The sequence below is a fragment of the Propithecus coquereli genome, unplaced genomic scaffold (assembly GCF_000956105.1).
Source record: "Propithecus coquereli isolate 6110/MARCELLA unplaced genomic scaffold, Pcoq_1.0 Scaffold496, whole genome shotgun sequence".
In the NCBI taxonomy this organism is placed as follows: Eukaryota; Metazoa; Chordata; class Mammalia; order Primates; family Indriidae; genus Propithecus; species Propithecus coquereli.
Genome location: NW_012150796.1, coordinates 1,188,437 through 1,207,430, shown reverse-complemented (window position 1 = coordinate 1,207,430; position 18,994 = coordinate 1,188,437). Strand labels below are relative to the sequence as shown.

The window sequence follows — 18,994 nt, the reverse complement described above, 5'->3', positions numbered from 1 at the left end:
ATGACGCTGACAGGTCCGATGCTGGTGCTCATCGCGCTCGGCTCCTGGCCCTCAGGTAAGCACGAGTGACAGCACGTTGGAGCGACAGTTGCAGGATTCTGTAGGCAAAGGAGGCACAACTGTGGTGTTGGCGACGTTAGAATTGCAAGATGTAGTGCTTGGATACGTTTAGGAGGACCTTTAAAATGTGGCCCTAATGAGTAATTCTGTGAAATCTGTTTATTGCTAAAGAAATCACGTCTATGAATTTCGTAATGTTCATGTTTTGTCATTTGGGGTGTTACTCCCTCTGAATCATTATGAGTTTGGTAGGAGGATAGAAAAGCAGGAAAAATGTTATGGAAGGCACTGAATGTTACTCAGAGAATTGTTTCCATATTTGGCACAGTTTACTATATAAACATTTTAATATCATATTTACTAACAATTACTATATCTGTGTGTAGATATTTAATTTTGTCCAATATATTCTGTAGATCCATATAAATATTTTAATAAATTTGTGTATGTAGGTAGATTTAAAATGTTTATATATCACAATTAAACAAAAATGTATTAATGTCTATGAATATGTGTATGTTTTATATGAGGCTTATCCCACTGAAAATAGAGGAATTCTTGTTAAGGAAAAGGACAAATAAAAGGAGAGAGAGACAGAGACAGAGAAAGAGAGGCAGAGACAGAGAGAGACAGAGAGAGAAAGAGAGAGAGAACAAAGAAAGAAAAGGAACGAGGAAGAAAATGCTGCAAAGTTTAGGAGACAGTGGTCATTTGTACCTGCCAGTTTTCTGGGTTTTGGAATCATTTCACTTTTTGTGTAACTTAAAAACAGAAAGCTGTTCCCATGGAACCAGAAACCATCCACAGCCAGGAGCCACAGGGTGAGAAAAGTGTCATTCCGTTAGCAATTTGTATTTATTTCTTAGCAATATTTTTGCCACATTTGATTATTGTGATTTTCAGACACAAACTGGAGGCACTCAGAGACAGCTTTGCCCAAGTCCAGAAATAAGTCCTGGATTTAGAAGCCCTGGGGCTGCGGGGCACACCTGAGCGTTGTCATATCTTCGAAAACAGCCTTTCCTCAGACCAGGGACTCAGACTTTTGCTGAGAGTGGGTGTTGACATGAGGGTGGGAAGAGAACAGGAAAGGAAACGTGACCAAGAATAAAGAGACCAGCAGGCCAAGTCTTAGGTTCCAGTGGAACCTCTGTCTCACACTGGTACTGGGCACCTCGTCCAAACCTCTTGGGGTTTCTGTCACTCCAATCCCTGATGGCTGTAGTCGCTTCTACCTGGATCCTCTCCAGGTAGCCGTGAGATAACTGGCAGCCGTGAGTGGAGGGCTGTTCCCCAATTAATGGCCCATCTTATCTTTTGTGTCTTGGAAACAGCAAATATCGGGCATTAACAGGTCACATTCCGTGGCTGTTTCATGAACTCGAAGATCCTAAAAGCACAGAACATGCAAGCTGCCGGGGCCTCTGCAATCGTCTGCTCCCTGTTTTTATTGGGAGACGTTAAATGCTTGGAATCAGGACCAGAACTCATGTCTCGAAATCTGAGTCTAGTGCTCCTCAGTGTTAAATAAATATTTGCTGGGTTCTCGTTCTAACGAGTGGCGAGCGTGGCCGGGGAGCCGGCATTCTGGCCAAGAGCAGCGTGCTCTGCCGCGCCGGCCGAGTCCCACGCGGGAAGGAGCAGCGCTGGGCAGAGCCACGCGTCCCTGTCTCGGGTGGAGCCCTCCGCACGTGCTCCCTGGTGGCTCGGCCCTCCCCACCCCCCGCGGAGTTACCTGTGTGGCCCCAAAGGAAATATTTTGACAAAGAAAAATGGGATGAAGATTAAGCAGGGAGAAGAGGGAGAAGAGAGAAAAAGGTGCCTAGCGGGATTTAGGGGAACAACAAAATTCCTTTTTTTAACCAAAAGAGATGGTGGAAGCTTTAACAGGCAACAGCAGGCTCTGAGATGTTGCGTTGGACAGTGTGTGCGTGTGGGGGGGGGGGAGTTGGCGGGCAGAGCAGGACCACAGCGAGGAAACGTGAGCGGTCACGGTCGGTTTTGAAGCAGGAATGTGCCTTCGCTGTAAGGCGCGGCTGTCCGCCCCCAAGAAGGTCCCAGGAATGCTCCCTGCGCCAGGTGCCAACTGCAGCAAAGGGAGATGCGAGCAGGGTGACAAAGCACTGTCATCATGGCTGAGTGTCTCCCTCCCACCACACACGTGTCACCCGTGACGTGGTTTTGGAACATCACTCTTCCAGGTCACAGACTGCTTTACACAACAGGAAAGCCTTTGGGAAAATAGGATATTCACAACACAAGAACAACAGAAACAGCGTGACAACAAATGCACGTTCATTGAATCGAGTTGTTGGAACAGTTTCTATGGGGTAACAAGGAGACCACAGTGGAGATGACAGTCATTTGTGTCCCTGGTCCTCAAAAAAATTACGGGCTGGTGAAAAGATTGCTGACGTGGCCAGCAGAAGACCCCGGCCCAGCAGCGGGGAGCTCCTGGGCAGGTCCCCTCTCATATCCTGGTACCGCACCTGTGAAGTGAGGGGCTTAGACGGTGTGAAGCTCCTGCCCGGCTTTACGGCCTTAGCTTCCCTAGCATTTCACTCCTCCTTCATTGATGCCGAAATGAGGGAATCCAAACTTGCCAGAGAGATGCATCTGCAGTGGAGAACACTGCTCTCGATTTGTTGATGGATCACTGTCTAACTAATTTAAAATAGAAGTCAGTTTGCAAACATTTGGTCTACACACAACTTTTCAGGAATCCATTTTTTTCTTAAAACAAAGACCACTTATCCTGGGAATCTTGAACACATCTGTGATTTTGTACCCTCTGGAGCAGTGGGCCGGGGCCGCTCTGCCTCCTCCCCGGGGTCACAAAGGCACCCGTTGTGGCCTTTTGTTCATTCCTCGAACATCATCAGATGTTTCTGGAGGCCCTGGTCTCAAAGAATCAGCTGTGAGGAGCACTTGCCCTTTCTCATGATACTCTATTTCACAAGGACAAACCACAAACACTGCCAGGACTACTGTCCAGGTCTGCTCCAATAGTGCCAGGGACTTCAGATTCTGTTTTGGAAAGGTTCGGAAAATGTGAAGGTATTCGGCAGAAAGCATTTAACCTTTGGCTTCTTTTTTTGGCAAGCTCTGTTTTGGCCAGAACACATTTGCATTAGTCTGCGAGGGCCGCCGTAACAGAATGCCAGGGGCTGGCAGCTCAAACAGCAGACGTTTACTTCCTCCCCGTCCTGGAGGCTGGCTTGCAGACGCTGCCTTCTCGCTGGTCCCCACGTGGCCTTTCCTCTGTGCCACCGCCTCATAGGCTCTGTCTCCAAATATGATCACATTGGGGGTTAGGGCTTCAACATTTGATTTTTTGGGTGACATAAACATTGAGTCCCTAACAGCCAGTACAAGTTTATGCTCTTCCTTCCTTGATTCAGACGGAAGGCTCCCCTGTGAGAGCGCCGCAGGGCGAACGTGCGCAGGTCCCGGGGAGAGCAGAACTGCTCGCTTCCCTGGTGAAGAGCAGGGTGCAGACGTCCTCATGGAGGGCGCGGCTGTGAGACGGCAAATGCTGGGTTGTCAAGGTCATAATTTTAGATTTTCCCTCCCAACATGCAACTCCACCTCCCTTCAAAGTGACTGTACAGTTTTCCTGCCAGGGAAGGAAGTTCAAGGTTATGGTCGTTGCTCTTCTTCAGGAATCCTCTCTCGTGACCAAAATTCTCAGGGTTGTCCAAGCTAACCCGAGAGCGTGTGTGTGCACGCGCGCTGCTTGGTCCAAGCATTATTCAGCTGTTCTCAGCCCCCGCAGAGAGCCTGCGTCCACTGAGAGATGGTGCCCTGAGTACTTTGTGCTACTTGGGCTGAACTGGAACTCAGGCACCCTGAAGGCGGTTCTGCACTCTGCCACCCGCAGCAGCTCAGCAAGTGGTGCCAGCATCAGTCAGGACTGTGGTCAGATGTGTGTCACCGTGGCTACCGTGGCTTAACCAAATAGAGGACTGTTTTTCTCACGTACCAAGAAATTTAGAGGTGGGTAGTCCAGGGCTACAGGGACCCAGGGCTCTGTCTGTCTTTCTATTCTGCCACCGTATGTGTGTAGCTTTCATCAGGATTGCAAGATGCGTGGGTTTCCAAATCTCTAGACACAGTGTCCCAGTTCCAGGCAGGAAGGAGAGGCAGGGCATGCCAGATGGAGTCCATCCTCTGTAACAACCTCTCCTGTAAACTCCACCCAGTGGCTTCCATTTGTATCTAATTGGCCATATGTGTCATGGGCCAGCCCTAGCTGCAAGGGAGCCAGAACAGAGCATTCAAGCTGGCACCGTGCAGCCCTGCGTACATTTAGCATCTGTCATCAGGGGGAAAGGCAGCACGGCTGTTGGGCAGGGAACCAGCAGTGTCTGCCACAGTGCTACTGTGGTTTGAAGGTCCCCTGAAGTCGGGGGGAGTTCTTATAAAAGGATGCATTTAGCCCTCTTTGTCTCTCTCTTGCCCTCTCCTTGCCCTTCCGCCATTGGATGACGCAGCAAGGAGGCCCTTGCCAGATGCCGGCTCCTCCATCTTGGACTTCTCGGCCTCCAGAAGCATGAGCCAGTGCATTTCTGGGCATTGCAAATGACCCAGGCGGTGCACTCTGTTACAGCAGCACAAAATGGATGGAGACAAATGCCTTTCAAGCAATATTCTCCACCTTAGGGGAGGGGGCTGCCTGCTGCAGGGGACGGCTGGAGGAGGAGGACAGCCGTGTCCTCACAGTTTCCCTCTTCTGAGCAATTCAGCTCTGGCCCAAACTCTCCAAACACCACTCAGCAAAACACAAGCCAAGAAGCTGACTGAATTGTCAGCTGGATTGTCAAGTGTCTGTTCACTCAAAAACAGTTTGCTGGGCAGCTGCTCCATGCCGTTGCTGTTCTAGGGGCTGGGGTACAGTGGGGAGGACAGGCCCCGACTTCCTGGAGCTGGCATTGTCTAGGGGCAGACAGACAATAGAAAGGGAAATGTGATATGATTAAGTGCTCCCGTGGAATATAAAGTACCCTACGGGGATTGAAAGAGGAAGGGTCTTTAAATACCATAACCTGGAATGACTTCCTCAAGGAAATGACATTCAAAGACAGGAAACAGTGAAGGAATGGCGGTGGGGCTGTTCAGGGTGGGGGCCTTCCCTGAGCAGAATGTGAACTAAAATAAAATCCTAAGCCCCCCACTTACTGAATGGACCCCCTCTTGGGCAAGGGGACCCCAGAGAAACCTTAAAACTGAGCTTCCAGCCCTGACGGGATGGGAGGTCAGACCTGCCTCATTATTCCCCGTCCCTTGTCCCTCGCTAGCGACCACCAGGCTTTTCCCCAAGGGCTAAACAGACAGCAGTCTCATGCCCAGACCAGCGTTCTCTCCTGGTAGGAGACCACGACCATGCAGTGGGTTTAACTAGTCTACGGGACTTCGTGTCCTTGCTTTGCCTTTTAACATCACAGAGCCACGATTTCTGAACATGGACCCCATGGAGGGGCGTAAAGCTCCTCTGCTTAGGCGCCTATTGCTCCTTTCATAAATATTCATGACTCCTCCTATAGCTTGTTAAATATTTATATCTGGCCATCCCACTCAGCATAAATTCCTGTTTCCATTGTTCCAGCCTCAAAGCACGTTCCTGGCCCTGGCCCAGGACTCTGCTTTGCAGCCTGCTAGGATGGCCACCCCAGGCTGCAAGCCTTTATGAGAAATAAAGCCCTCCTTTCCAAATTATGAACCTTGCCATTTTCTTCAGTTAACTAGAAGCATGCTGGCAGTTCTGGGAAGAGAATTCAGGTTCGAGGGGCTGGGGGGGCGGCCAGCATGGGAGAGGCTAGGGGGCTCAGGCAGTACCACGTGGGGTCTGGGAGGCCGTGGTGAGGACTTGGGGTGTCTCTTTCCATGTTCGATGGGAAACCATTTGGAGAGTTTAGCAGGGAACTGACATAACACTGTTCTGTTTTTAAAAGATCATTCTAGCTAGTGGAAAGCGGACTGTTAAAACGGCAAGAGTGGAAACCATTAGGAAGCAGCACAGAAGTCAGAGAGAGAGAGAGAGAGAACGGAGTTGGCCCTAAGGGTGGTGCCGGTGGCGCAGCCGGAAGCAATGGGGGCTGGCGCAGGCTGTGAAGGGCGTGAAGGCCAGATGTGAGGTAGGAGAGAAAGACAGGACCCAAGGATGCCTGCGGGGATCTCCGCACAGCAAGTGGACACGTGGTCCCTTAGAGGGCATTGCCAGTTAGGTTTTAGGGCATTTTGCAGACCTCTGCCCTGCAGCTGCCCAGCTGTCTTCTCCTAATGCTGCTCTTGGTACTAATAGTAGCTGTCATGGTTCGAGATCAGTTAACTTTTTAAATAAATAAGCACAAACGTACGGTTACACCTCTCCCTACCACTTGTTTGCATTTTAATATTCCTTGTGGAGTGGAAGAGAAAGGAGCGGGTCCACCCAGAGCGCACGGCCCCCCCCCAATGCGATGCTCCTGCGCCGAGGGGGAGGTGTGCTGTTTTGCTTTTCTTCCTAATGTGAATCTTTGGGTTTTGACCCGATGAACCTGGGGCTATGTCTCCCATGTGATCGTGGCCCACAAGTGGGTCTCTCAGTGGGAAAAAAGGGCTTTCTATGATAGCATACGGTTCAGGATGAGTTCCTGTGGGATGTTAACAGAGTGCTGAATATACAAAAAGGAGCCATACACACACACACACAGACACACACACGTGTGTGTATATACACAGATACACACACATATACAAATATCTGTTTAAACTTGATAGCACAGCATTGAAAAGAAACAAAACATACTCCTGAGCTGCGTTCCTAAGCCATTTCCTCAACCAGAGGGTTAAGGCTTCAGGTTAGAGTGTGTCTTAGCCTCTCGCACACCGAGGGGCTGAGAGGAGTGTTACAAGCAAGGACGACTTCATGAGGAGGACGTCTCAGGAGGGGGCAGGAGAACCGTGCGGGCACCTGCTCGGTGCCAGTGGCCGCGCTCACGCGTAGACAACACCGGCTGTTCATCTGGTGTGTACAGAACGAGCCCCTGGCGTGGGCCGTGAGCTATTCCAGGTGCTGGGTGAACATGACCAGACACAATGGACGTTGTGCCACCGTCACAGAGCTCAAGGGACGGCAGACACGACAAACATACAACAGAGCGCGATAAGGGACGTGTAGAGAAACGAGATTCCAGGACAGAGCTCAGCTGGCGGGCAGAGCCCATGTCTGCAGGGAGGTGGGAGAGGGGTGGCTGTCCCTGATCCTTTGGGGACAAGTGCCCCCTGATGGGGGCGTCCGTGAGAGAGCAAAGCTCCAGGGAAGGTGGAGAGTCTGTTTTCAGCTGTGTTTGCAGGAAGCTGGGCGCGGGCACAGGGAATGGGCTCACGAAGACCCCTGTGCACTCAGGGCCGCTTTGCTGAGTGGGCTGTTTGGAACCAGGCGACGGCTGAGGCCACCGGATGCTAACCCGGGGCCATGCCTCTCCCATCAATGCAGCCCCTCGTGATTCTTTTACAGCCACTGCAGGATTCAGTTCAATGGCCGAAAATGAAGACGCCCTCCTCAGACATTTATTCCAAGGTTATCAAAAATGGGTGCGCCCCGTGTTACATTCTAATGACACCATAAAAGTGCATTTTGGATTGAAAATCTCGCAGCTCGTAGACGTGGTGAGTAATCCTTGGCACTCAGCTAAAAAAAAAAAAAAGCATGCATTCTTTAACCTGTTTGAGAGTCTAGGATATTTTTTCTTTCCCTGTGTCTGACATTTCAATTTTAAAAATAATTCACTGTGAGAAAAAAAAATCTGCCCCCAAGAAGCCAGTGAGACGACCTGAAGGAAGAATGAGGAGTTGTCACAGGGTAAATTTTCGTTGTGACACTATTGGTGTGGGGCCTTTTTGCTGGGGGTGGACACGGTCGCTAGGATGGTCGTTGCTGAGCACCGAGGAGGGGACTGGGGAGCTGCAGAGGGGCTGAGCCCGGGCTGACCCGGTGTGATCCCGGCTCCTCCCGGGCTGTGCCCTGGAACGGCGGGGCGTCTTCGGGGAGACAGGGCCATGGTGGCAGCGCCCAGGGCAAGGGCCATCCCTGCCCCCTGGGCAACTGCCACCTTTCCTGAACTCACCCCTACCTTAACATCCTCTGCCTGCCAGTTCCCTGCTGGGCTTGCATTTCTGCCAGGACTGTATCCCTGGGGGAGGTCGTTGACCTATAGCTCCCCAAATGCAGCAAAACTGTCCTGCTGTGGTCCCCACAGCTCCAGAATAATCCTTCCACGCTGCCCAAATTCATCGCCCCACCACACACACGACACACTCACCCACCCCGGCCAGCACAATACCCTGCATTCCTTCTAGAAAATCACCCAAAAGCCGCCTGCTATTTAGCTGACATTTCCTTCTACCCTTAAAGTGCCCTGTGGGTTGTTGTCACAGTGACCTACTACTTGTTTTAGTTATTATTTTTCATTTTAAGCAAAATAGCTGGACTCTTTCAGGATCACATGCCACTTAACTGTTCCTTAAGTTGACAATCTTTTTGCACCTGGAACACCCCAAATGTAAGATTCAGACAGGCTTTTCTGTTAAAAAGCAAAAAACCCAAAAAACACAACTTTCTTTAATTTCATTTTACAACATTTTCTTAATTGTCATTTCCCTAGGACGAAAAGAACCAGCTGATGACGACCAACGTGTGGCTCAAACAGGTACATCTCAATCCGAGGGCTGTGTCTGCCGACCCAGCCACCGCAGCTCTGTTCTGCTGAGACGGGCTCCCGGCCGAAAGTCGTTATGTTAGAGGGCAAGATGTGTTCCGCAGGGAGACGTGAGAACTGCCGGGAAGGGTCTGTCGTTTTTATTTCCTCTTGCGAGTGTTAGAGACCAGGGCGAGGCGGCTCCAGGGAACACGTGCTCTGTGTTGCTGCTCCCGGGAGCAGAAGTGCCCGAGGGGCGGTGGGGCCACTTGTGGGGTGGAAGTTACCTCTCCGCGACGGTGAGGCCTGGGCCGTGCTCCGGGGCCCTTGGAGAAAAGAAAAAGGAGACCCCAAGATGCAACTCTTGCCCCCGTTTAGGGTTTAGGGTACTGCCGCTGGGTAAGGAAATCAGCGACACTGAATTGTCCCTCCTCCCCTCCGACCCTCCCCAGGTAGGTCCCCTTTGATGCACTTGTCCTGCCTGAGAAAGAACCGGGTCCACGAGGCAGTAGCAGAAGGCTGCCCACCGTTACTGTCAGAGCAAAGTGAAGCCCAAAATAGAAAAATGACACGTCTTTTCCTGACATCACTAAACGTGCATTTTGAATGGTGTTGCCAGCTTGCTTCTCAGACGATGGCTCTGAGCCGGGTAGAGCTTGTCTCCCGGCCCAGAGGAGCCTGGCCGGAGGGCTTGCTCTGTCCAGAGTTGTCGGGAAATCATTGCCATTCAAACCCAATTTCACATATGTTACGTGCAAGGAGAAAATATTTTTAATTGAGAAATAATAATTGAGCACATTCCTGGGGTACGCAGCGATGGTTCATGCAAACTGGCCAGAGTGAGAAGACACTGACGCTTGCTTGATAGCAGGTGAGAAGGTTGGTTTAATTGCTTATTTTTTGTTTTTGTTTTGTCAGCAATTACTTGTTTTGTAATGAATGTCCAGATATTGCCTAATCTGCCCATAGAGTTAAAATGTTCCTGCTGGGGTTATTTTAGATATCTCACTTAATTGTGACACACGTACATAACACCTTTCATTTGTTTATATCAAAGTACGTTGGTTATCTATTCGGGTTTCGTAGACGTTGTTCAGTCCTTTCTGCTAATGGTTTATAAGGAACAATGAATAAAAGAAACTGAGGCGACTCCTACGCTTTAGTTTGTGTCATCGAATTTCTGCCACCCAAAAACTCTACTCAGAGTTAGAGGAGTATATAACTTTTATTCCTTTCTATTGCTCTGGTTCTTTAATTGGTAGATGTGCTAGCAAGTGAAGTGGATCTGCGTATTGTTTACTTGCAAATAAAAATATCCAGGAGAGAATATTGATAAGCTGGGAATGTATACATAAAAATACAACTTAAATAAACATACCTTGGTATAGGCCTATCTCATGGCCCACTGCCTTATCCTACTCTGGCGTTTAGAGTGCTGAGTTGATAGAGCCCAATAAGAAGTCTCCGTTTGAGCTGGCAGGGAGAGAAGAGCCTGCTCTTTTCTCTTAAACTGTAAACAGGTTTAGGAAGTTAACAAAAATAAAACAAATAAACAAAAAAACCTCTTCCTTCTTCACACACACGTCCTTCCCCAACTGTTCCTTGAGATCAAGTTTTTATTAATCTCTCACATGTATCAGTGGTCCATGGACTCTTGGTCTTAATACTGAGACAGTAGGTGCTTTGCACTTGTCTTGTGAGTTTGGAAGCAAGGAGGCATTTCGGCCAAAGAGAACAGCATGAGACATGAGGGGTCAAAGCCACGGGCTCCCTGGGCCTCAGCCATGGCCCTGGACAGGACTTCCGGCAAAGCTGTGCCGCCAGAATCCCAGCGCCCTGGTGAATGCCCACAGATCAAGACTGAACCAAATCCTAAAAATCCACAGCACCCAAAACAGAGCAAGGGAAATCTGTAGGAGTGCAGTAAGGTGACATTTGGAACGGTCAGCCTGCTGACAAGTTACCACTTAATAGAAGTGATGAGAATAATAGACTTTAATTGCACTTGAGTCACAAGGGGTCGTCATAGCTCTTACCTCGTTTAAACCTCTCGGCCGCCTGCATTAGGAAAGGAGACATCGTTGCCCCGTTTTACAGAGATGAGCAGTCTAGTCACTCATCTGGCCAGACTCTGGGCTTCCCGACTCCTGGCTGGAGCCTTTCCTCACTGCACACTAAGCCCGGCTCTAAAGCACAGGAGCAGCCGCCACAGCTGCACGTTCCGTAGAGCTGCAGAGAACATTGTCAGAGTGACCGAGTCAGGAGTGGGATATGTTACAGGGGATATTAGTCAGCAAGTATGTGTTATGGCGCAAACAATGTAGGGACAAAGCAGCAAGGTGGATTCTATGGCATTGGGCGTCAAGCAGGGAAGGCTGCATGGAAGAGGAGGCATTTGAGCTTGGCCATGATGTTACTTTTATATTTTTTAAAGCTTTTTAAAGCTAAAAGGATAAAACAAAAGGGATGGAAAAAGCAAAATAAAACTGATGTTTATAAAACTCACTAGAGTTTTACACAGATCTTAGTTCCAGAACAGCTAATAATAATACTACCTAAGATTTATTGAGCATTTATTAAGTGCCCAGGCACTGTGCTGAGTTACAATGGGAATGATCCCATTTAATTCTCACAGCCATCCTATAAGGTAAGCTCTATTATTATTCAACTTTGCAGGTGAGGAAACTGAGGGCTGGAGAACTGAAGGACTTGTCTGAGGTTCCGCACTGTTAGGTGAAGTTGGGCTTATACAACAGAGTCATTCTCTTGCCTGAGCCCAGAGGGAGCTGACGGGGTGTCCTGGTCCCTTCTGGGTAACTGTTTCTGTCTAGTCTATTTCTTCACCCCAGTCTTCTGAGGCTTTGATTCCTCAGCTTCTGGGACATCTCTCGGAATTGGCATAGAAAGATGCTCAGGAGAGGATGAAGTTGGGGTCCACTTCATCTTCCCATAGAACAGGGTTTACTGAGAGCCTGAGTGCCAGGCACTTTGCTAGATCCTGGATCTGTTAATATAGAGAAGGGTCAGCTACAGCCTTGCCTTCAGAGAGAGGACAAGTGTTAGTTATGTAAAAAGTAATTCCTGCGATAGGGTAAACACCATGACGCACGTAAACAAGACAGGGAGAAAGTCGGCGAAAGCTTCCAAGGGGAAGAGGTGTCTGATTCGCGTCTCGTAGGACAAACGAACACGCACAACCGAGACGCTTCTTTTCCACCTGATTCTCTGCCTCGCCCTCTGTTTCCACAGTTCTCTGGCATATTTAGACCTTCCTCTCTGTCTTCCCAACCAAAGACCTTGCCAAAGCGCAAACTATGACATCCAGAGAAAGGCTTCTGCATGGAGCTATTTTTACTTTATTGATTTTGTTTGGCAAACTCCTTTGTCTTCCTCCTTTGTACTTCCAAAGAGTAATCAAAACCCTATAAACCATAAATATATTATTAACATTGACTCACTGAAACTAGGTGAGGAAGCAGTCAACGCCCCAGCCCCTCGGATTCTGCACGGTCACATCCAAGGTCAGGAAAACTGCCTCTCGAGCACCTTAGAGGAAACGGAAAACGCAACTGACCTTTTTATTAATGACACCAGGGTGGGCCCTTTGCCTAGATGTTGCCATATGAATAATCACTATGACAACCAACGCATATTCACTCTGCAGGCATTTCCCAAGGGCCTGCTCTGCCCTGGGTACCACGTTAGGCCCCAGCTGAGCTCTGTGGAAACAAACTCCAATAAGATGATGAGGCTGTTAAGGGACCCGGCTTTGCCGCAGCTGGGACAGTCTGCTCTCCTATCCCCATGACGATCCTGAGGCAAATAAAACTGCGGACTGTCCGCCAAGCCCGACATCTTGAACTAGTGGCATTTCTCCAACAGCTGATTTCTGTTCTAGATCGACAGAAAGTTCAGCAAACATGATGGAGGCCTCGTTGGACAGCTCCCTGGAGCTGGTCTTTGAGGAGAAATGAGAAACGAACCGCTGAGGAAGGGTCAGGCCAGCCCTAAAGGTCTGGGAGATCGCCCCACAGGTCTCGCTCTCATCCACAACCTGGAATGGCATTTATAAATCCATGCACTGATCTCAAAACACGATGCATCTTACTCTCCTTCCTTCTCTGTAGCCTCACTCGGACCTTAGCCAAGCAGGCCAAGTTTGGACCTTTTGTTCAAGTGGACCCTGGGTAAGAATCGAAGAGGGGTCAAAGGCCTACTATGTAAACTTGGGCAAGTCGTTTCACCTCTCTGGCCCTCAGTTTCTTCATCTATAAAATAGAGGCAATGCCTACCCAGCAGTGTCACTGGGAATGTGACAAGCTCAATAAATGTCACTCCCTCTTGCCACCTTTGTGAGCTTTTTCATCCTTAATGTCAAACCACACTTCTTGGCCTTAATAACTTATGGATTTAATGGACACGTGAGACACATAATATGTTATGTTGCTGTCTTTAAGATAAGTGAATCAACACTGATTTGGCTTTAAGAATCTCACATCTGACTAGGATAACTGGAGCTCTCAGGGATGTCCCAGCGGCTGCAAATCAAGGCAATAGCAAGGCATTATTCCTTATTATCTTTTGATCTTAATATTAAAGTAAGAATAATTTGAGGATTTTATTTACAGGAAAACAAAAAGTCTTATGATTTAGGTTTAAGTAACATTTGGCTCTGGGTTGTAGTTTAGCTAGACTTTTATGAGTGATAGTTCCAGTAATATATGTAAGAAAAGACAATTTTAAGGGAATATGTATATTTGACATGGATTTGAAATTGCACTTTTCTGAATTAAGAAACCCAGACTTGGAGTATTTTTCCATTTTTTTTTTGTAGTCATAGATTAACTTTGATATTTGGCTCTGACATACCCTGTGCCGTCCTGTTTCCTGCAAAAACACGGCTCTCAAAGCAGGAACGGCTGTGATCCGGAGCCGATGTTTGTGGAGGTTTGAGAGGCTTGGCTAAAACGCGCTACGCAAACACGAGATACTATTTCTGATCCCTTACTCTAAGAAGGGAGAGACAGGAGATTAATCTCCAGATGCCACCAGGGTTTCAGAGAGCACAGGGCAGTGACCAGAGCGTCTCACAGCCCCTTAGAGAACACAGCTGGCAGCGTCCCAGCTGGGCCCCTTGCATGTCCTTGAGTTTGTGCCATTCTACACCCGCGGCCATCCTGGGTCACGGGGCGCAGCCAGCACTGTGGTGGGCTCATGTCCTGCTAGGAGTTGGGCGAGCCCTCTGCATGGCGCCTCAGAGAGAACGAACTCTGTGGCCCCCAGGTCTGGTGGTAGAAGGACACCAGGACTGGGGGGAGTGACTCTCTCAGCCCTGCGAGTGAAGGTCGGTGGCTTGTCTCGGTGGTGCAACCAGCTCGGGGCTTCTGACCCTAAGCCAGGGTGCCTTCTCTCTTGGGTGCACTGAGGTAAGCAGCACTGACCAAAGTCCCACCCAGCTCCGGTCAGGACGCGACCTGCGCCCACTCTGGCTCCCTTGTGTCCTCCTCAGTAATTCGAAGGCGAAGGCATCCCTCACTCATCCGTCCTCTGGCTCCTGCCCCGACGCCTTCCCTCGGGCCGTCGCGTCTAGGGCCTGCCTTCCCCCTGCCCGCACCACCCCCACTGCTCTGATGCCTCCCCCTGCACGTCTCAGTGTAAACGTGACCCCCTGAGAAACCCCTCTCCTGTCTACTCGGCTGTGTGTGTCACATGCACAAACTGGGTACCTGCTGGTTGACTTGTTTGTCATCCGAGTCGGCCCCAGGCGAGGAGGACAGGGCGGCTGTGCCCGGGGCTAGCCTGTGCCTCGCAGATTTGTTGAGCGAATGATTCCTCAAACACTGTGAGCCCAGGAACCAGTCCCCGTGCGTTCTCTCTGGCCACAGCTGCTGGTGCTGCGGCTGGAGGTCAGCTGAGCAAGACAAATCTTTCCGACTTAAAAACCCCTCTCCTGGGGCTTGCCCCAGTTCCCTCAGAACAATTTGGAAAACCGGGATTTGTTTGCTGTGATTTGCAGCAAGGCAAGAGCCCTAGAATGTCAATCGCCCTCTGCCTCGTCTGGGGGCTAGAACCGGGGGCGGGAGCCTGGCGGTGCCTGTGGAGGGGGAACTGCATCTGCGAAGTGGGCCGTTTGCTTTCCAGACATTCCACCGAGTAAGATACATGGATGGCAGATAAGCACATGAAGACGAGCATGATTAGCCATTAGGAAAACATGTTAAAAACCACAGTGAGATAGTTCTTCACATCTATTATAGTTAAAATTTTAAATGTGACAATGCCAAGTGCTGTAGAAGATGAAAACCAGCTGGAACCCTCATGCTTTGCTGGGGGCAGTGCAAAGTGATTCAGCCACTCTGGAAGACTGTCTGGCAGTTTTGTACAAAGTTAAATATATACTTAGTATATAACCCAGCTGTCTCTCTCCTATTTACACAAGAAAAATAAGAATTTATTTCATGCTAAAAGCTATATAAAATGCTTACAGTGGCTTCATCAAAAACTTGAAAGAATTCAAATATCCTAACTGGTGAATGGAAAAATTGTGATACATCATACAATGAAAAACCACCCACTAATAAAAATGAACAAACTACTGATGCAACAACAGAGAAGAATCTAGATGCATTGCTAAGTCAGTAAGTCAGGATCTATGATTCCACTTATATGACATTCTGGAAAAGGCAAAATTATTGGAACAGAAAAGTCAGGGCTTGCCAAGGGCTGGGATGGATGGATTGATTACAAAGGGACAGCACAGGGGAATTTTGGGGGCGACAAACTGTTCCGGTATCTTATTGGTGGTAGTGATTAAACAACTGTCTGCGTTTAGAACTGTGCACAAAAAGAGAGGATTTTATTGTAAGTAAAGTTTTAAACAGTGAACAAAGTGGAAGTGAAACAAACAAAAAATGGTACTGTGGGTTCGTTCCCTCCAGCATCTCTGAGATTCGGACCCGTGACGATGGTAAGAGTCTCCTTAGCAGGAGGCGCATTATTCGTAGGGAGGAAATTATATTTGTTCTTCAAAATGGGCAGAGGGGGAGGAAACACGAAGCCTGTGAGTAGCAAGTGAACATGGTGAAAACTTTATTAGATTGGGCTCCTAAACTGTCAGTCTTCATGTGCATGATTTTATGTAAATAGTCATGCGATTTTTTATACTTTAGATGCTAGCTTTTTAAAAGCCAATAACTTTTAAAATTTGTTTTTTAAAAATCCAGTCTCAAAAATATTGTTTAAGATAATGTCTCACCCGGGGTATACAGTCTGTCATTTTTCAGGCATCATACATATTTCAGTATTTTGCCATCCAGTTAAGTCTTCCATCTGCTGACTCCTGATTTTTTAATGACAAAGTTGGCGTCCCCAAGCTCCAGGAAGCCTCACACTGGGCATGCACGTCTAACTCGCTGAAATGTCATTTAACATTATCCTGTGTAATTACTCAACTATGCACTTGAAGGACAGTGGAATAGAAGAATTTAATTTTCAGGTCAGATTCCATAAGATTCTGTATCCAAAATTTTTTTAATTAAGTCCACTCATTCCTTGTTTATCTCAATGTCAGTAAATAAATCAATAAAGGCCACTGTGCTGTGATTGGGTCACCCACACATCATCCGCTTGACCTTCCTCATCCGATCGATGGATGGTCAGGTTTATCTATCTGGAATCATCATCCCCCATAAAACATGCAAAGTTACTTCACCCTTATGAAGAAAAATATGTAAGCATCTGGAGGCTAACAATATTAGGAATATAATTTAAAATTGTAATAGAGAGCTCAAAAAATAAATTGATTAAAAATTAAGGGAAAATTCTTGGGAAATTTTTTTTATTGGATAAAAGTTATCATGTTATCAAGAACAGTCAGTGGATACTGGATGTTTCATATTAACATCCTGAGTGGATGTTTGTCCAAGACACTTGAGTGATGTTCAAAATCATTTGTACCCATTATGATGACATTAAAAACATCACTGGACCAACCCTCCTAGAATAAACTGGGTTAGAGTCTTCATTGCTTTTTTTTGTTTCTTCAGAGAAAACAGGCTGAAAATACGGATTACGAGTCAGCGGCAGTCGCCGAGCCTCTTCGTTGTGAGGTAGATGTGGCGATTTGGGAAATATTAGCACCAAACAGGCAAGGTGTGTGCGCCCGGGCTGGGTCAGAACCCGCCCGCTGTACGGAATCCCAGACAGGTTCGTGTGCGGTCTAACCGGACATGTTTCCCTTCCTATTAGAACAGTGCACTGGCAAACTAACAGAAACTTGAAGAACCTAAGGTCTAATACATTGAATTTGCAGCATGAAATTACAGTATACTAATTCATGCAGGAGTGGACGGACCACAAATTACGCTGGAATCCTGATGAATATGGAGGAATTAACTCAGTTAAAGTTCCATCAGAGTCTCTCTGGCTTCCTGACATCGTTCTCTTTGAAAAGTAAGTATCACAGAAGAAAACTATACTGGTCAGATTAACGCTAGGAATAGAAAAGTCTGATTTAGGCAAAATAATTAGGAAAAACATTCAATGTTAAGCAACAAAAGAATGGTTTCTTTTTAGACCATTGTTTCACCTGTAGTAGAAAAGTAATAAAATACAGGTAGTACAGTGCTGGGGGAAAAACCCAAGCTAGTAAGTGCTCAACTAACCAGGACAGTGAAACCGCTTTGATTGCAGTGCAGATGGACGTTTCGAAGGCTCCCTCATGACCAAGGCCGTGGTGAAATCCAATGGCACCGTCGTTTGGACTCCGCCCGCCAGCTACAAAAGCTCCTGCACCATGGATGTCACATTCTTCCCGTTTGACCGGCAGAACTGCTCCATGAAGTTTGGATCCTGGACGTACGATGGTACCATGGTCGACCTCATTTTGATAGACGAAAATGTGGACAGAAAAGACTTTTTTGATAATGGAGAATGGGAAATACTCCATGCGAAAGGGATGAGGGGAGACAGGAGAGATGGTTTCTATTCGTATCCATTCATCACTTACTCCTTCGTTCTCAGGCGCCTGCCTCTGTTTTACACTCTCTTCCTGATCATACCCTGCCTGGGACTGTCTTTTCTAACAGTTCTCGTGTTCTATTTACCTTCTGACGAAGGAGAAAAACTTTCATTGTCAACGTCTGTCTTAGTTTCTCTGACAGTTTTTCTACTGGTGATTGAAGAAATAATCCCATCTTCTTCCAAAGTCATTCCTCTCATTGGAGAGTACCTGTTGTTCATTATGATTTTCGTGACCCTGTCAATCATTGTTACTGTTTTTGTAATTAACGTCCACCATAGATCTTCCTCAACATACCACCCCATGGCTCCCTGGGTGAAGAGGCTATTTCTGCAAAAACTGCCCAAATTACTTTGCATGGAAGACCACGTGGATCACTACTCTCTTCCAGATGAAGATGAGCGCAAACCAGTAGTGAAAGGTAAAGTTCTAGAAAAAAAGAAACAGAAACAGACAAATGATGGGGAAAAAGTTCTGATTGCTGTCTTGGAAAAGGCTGCTGACTCCATTAGATACATCTCCAGCCACGTCAGGAAAGAACATTTCATCCGCCAGGTGAGTAAACTAATATTCACAGTAACACTGCCATCGAGTCTGCCGAAGACGAATATTTTGACAGCTATTTACAATAAAATGCTGTCATTATTTGAAATGTGACATTATTAGATATTGTCTTTACATATATACAGTTTTAAACAAACCCAGACATAAAATAAGGATATTAGTATAAATTTTTAGGAATTAGTTCACAAAAACATTATGGAGCAAAAGTAGGCAACTGTAGATTAAGCACTTTCCCTTATAATTAGCCCCAATTCTATTTTAAATAATTCAATTGTACATAGTAAGTTGGTTATCCCGGTCTCCGATGATTTACCTTTCATTTTTCATGGGACGATAGATATTTTCATCCACGGTATTTGGAAATTAAAAAAACCAGAAAGAATCATATCTTTAAATTAACATAAAATTTAGTGTTACAACAGATATTTTGGTGAGGGAAGAGAATGCTGTAAAAGTTAGTTTACAGATTAAAAAAAAATGTGGAAAGAGTGTGGATTTCAGACTTAAAACAGTTCTGGGCTCAGATCCCACTCTGAGTCTACCCTTGAGACAAGTTACTTAACCGGAGCTTCTGTTTTCTAAAACCTACCTTGAAAGGTTATTGTGAGGAATAAAATGTATGTCATAAAATATAAAACACACACAGTGTGCCCAGCTCACATGGACTGGCCTC

General features: G+C 47.3%; 1 protein-coding gene across 1 annotated transcript in view; it reads left to right on the top strand.

Moving 5' to 3' along the window:
- The window catches only part of CHRNB3 (cholinergic receptor, nicotinic, beta 3 (neuronal)), a 20,591-nt gene continuing 1,597 nt past the window's right edge, over positions 1-18,994 (top strand). Inside the window, exons 1-5 of the mRNA XM_012655964.1 lie at positions 1-55; positions 7,559-7,710; positions 8,706-8,750; positions 17,080-17,189; positions 17,430-18,312. Of these exons, the coding sequence (XP_012511418.1) occupies positions 1-55; positions 7,559-7,710; positions 8,706-8,750; positions 17,080-17,189; positions 17,430-18,312 (1,245 nt within the window). The remainder of the gene's footprint in view (positions 56-7,558; positions 7,711-8,705; positions 8,751-17,079; positions 17,190-17,429; positions 18,313-18,994) is intronic.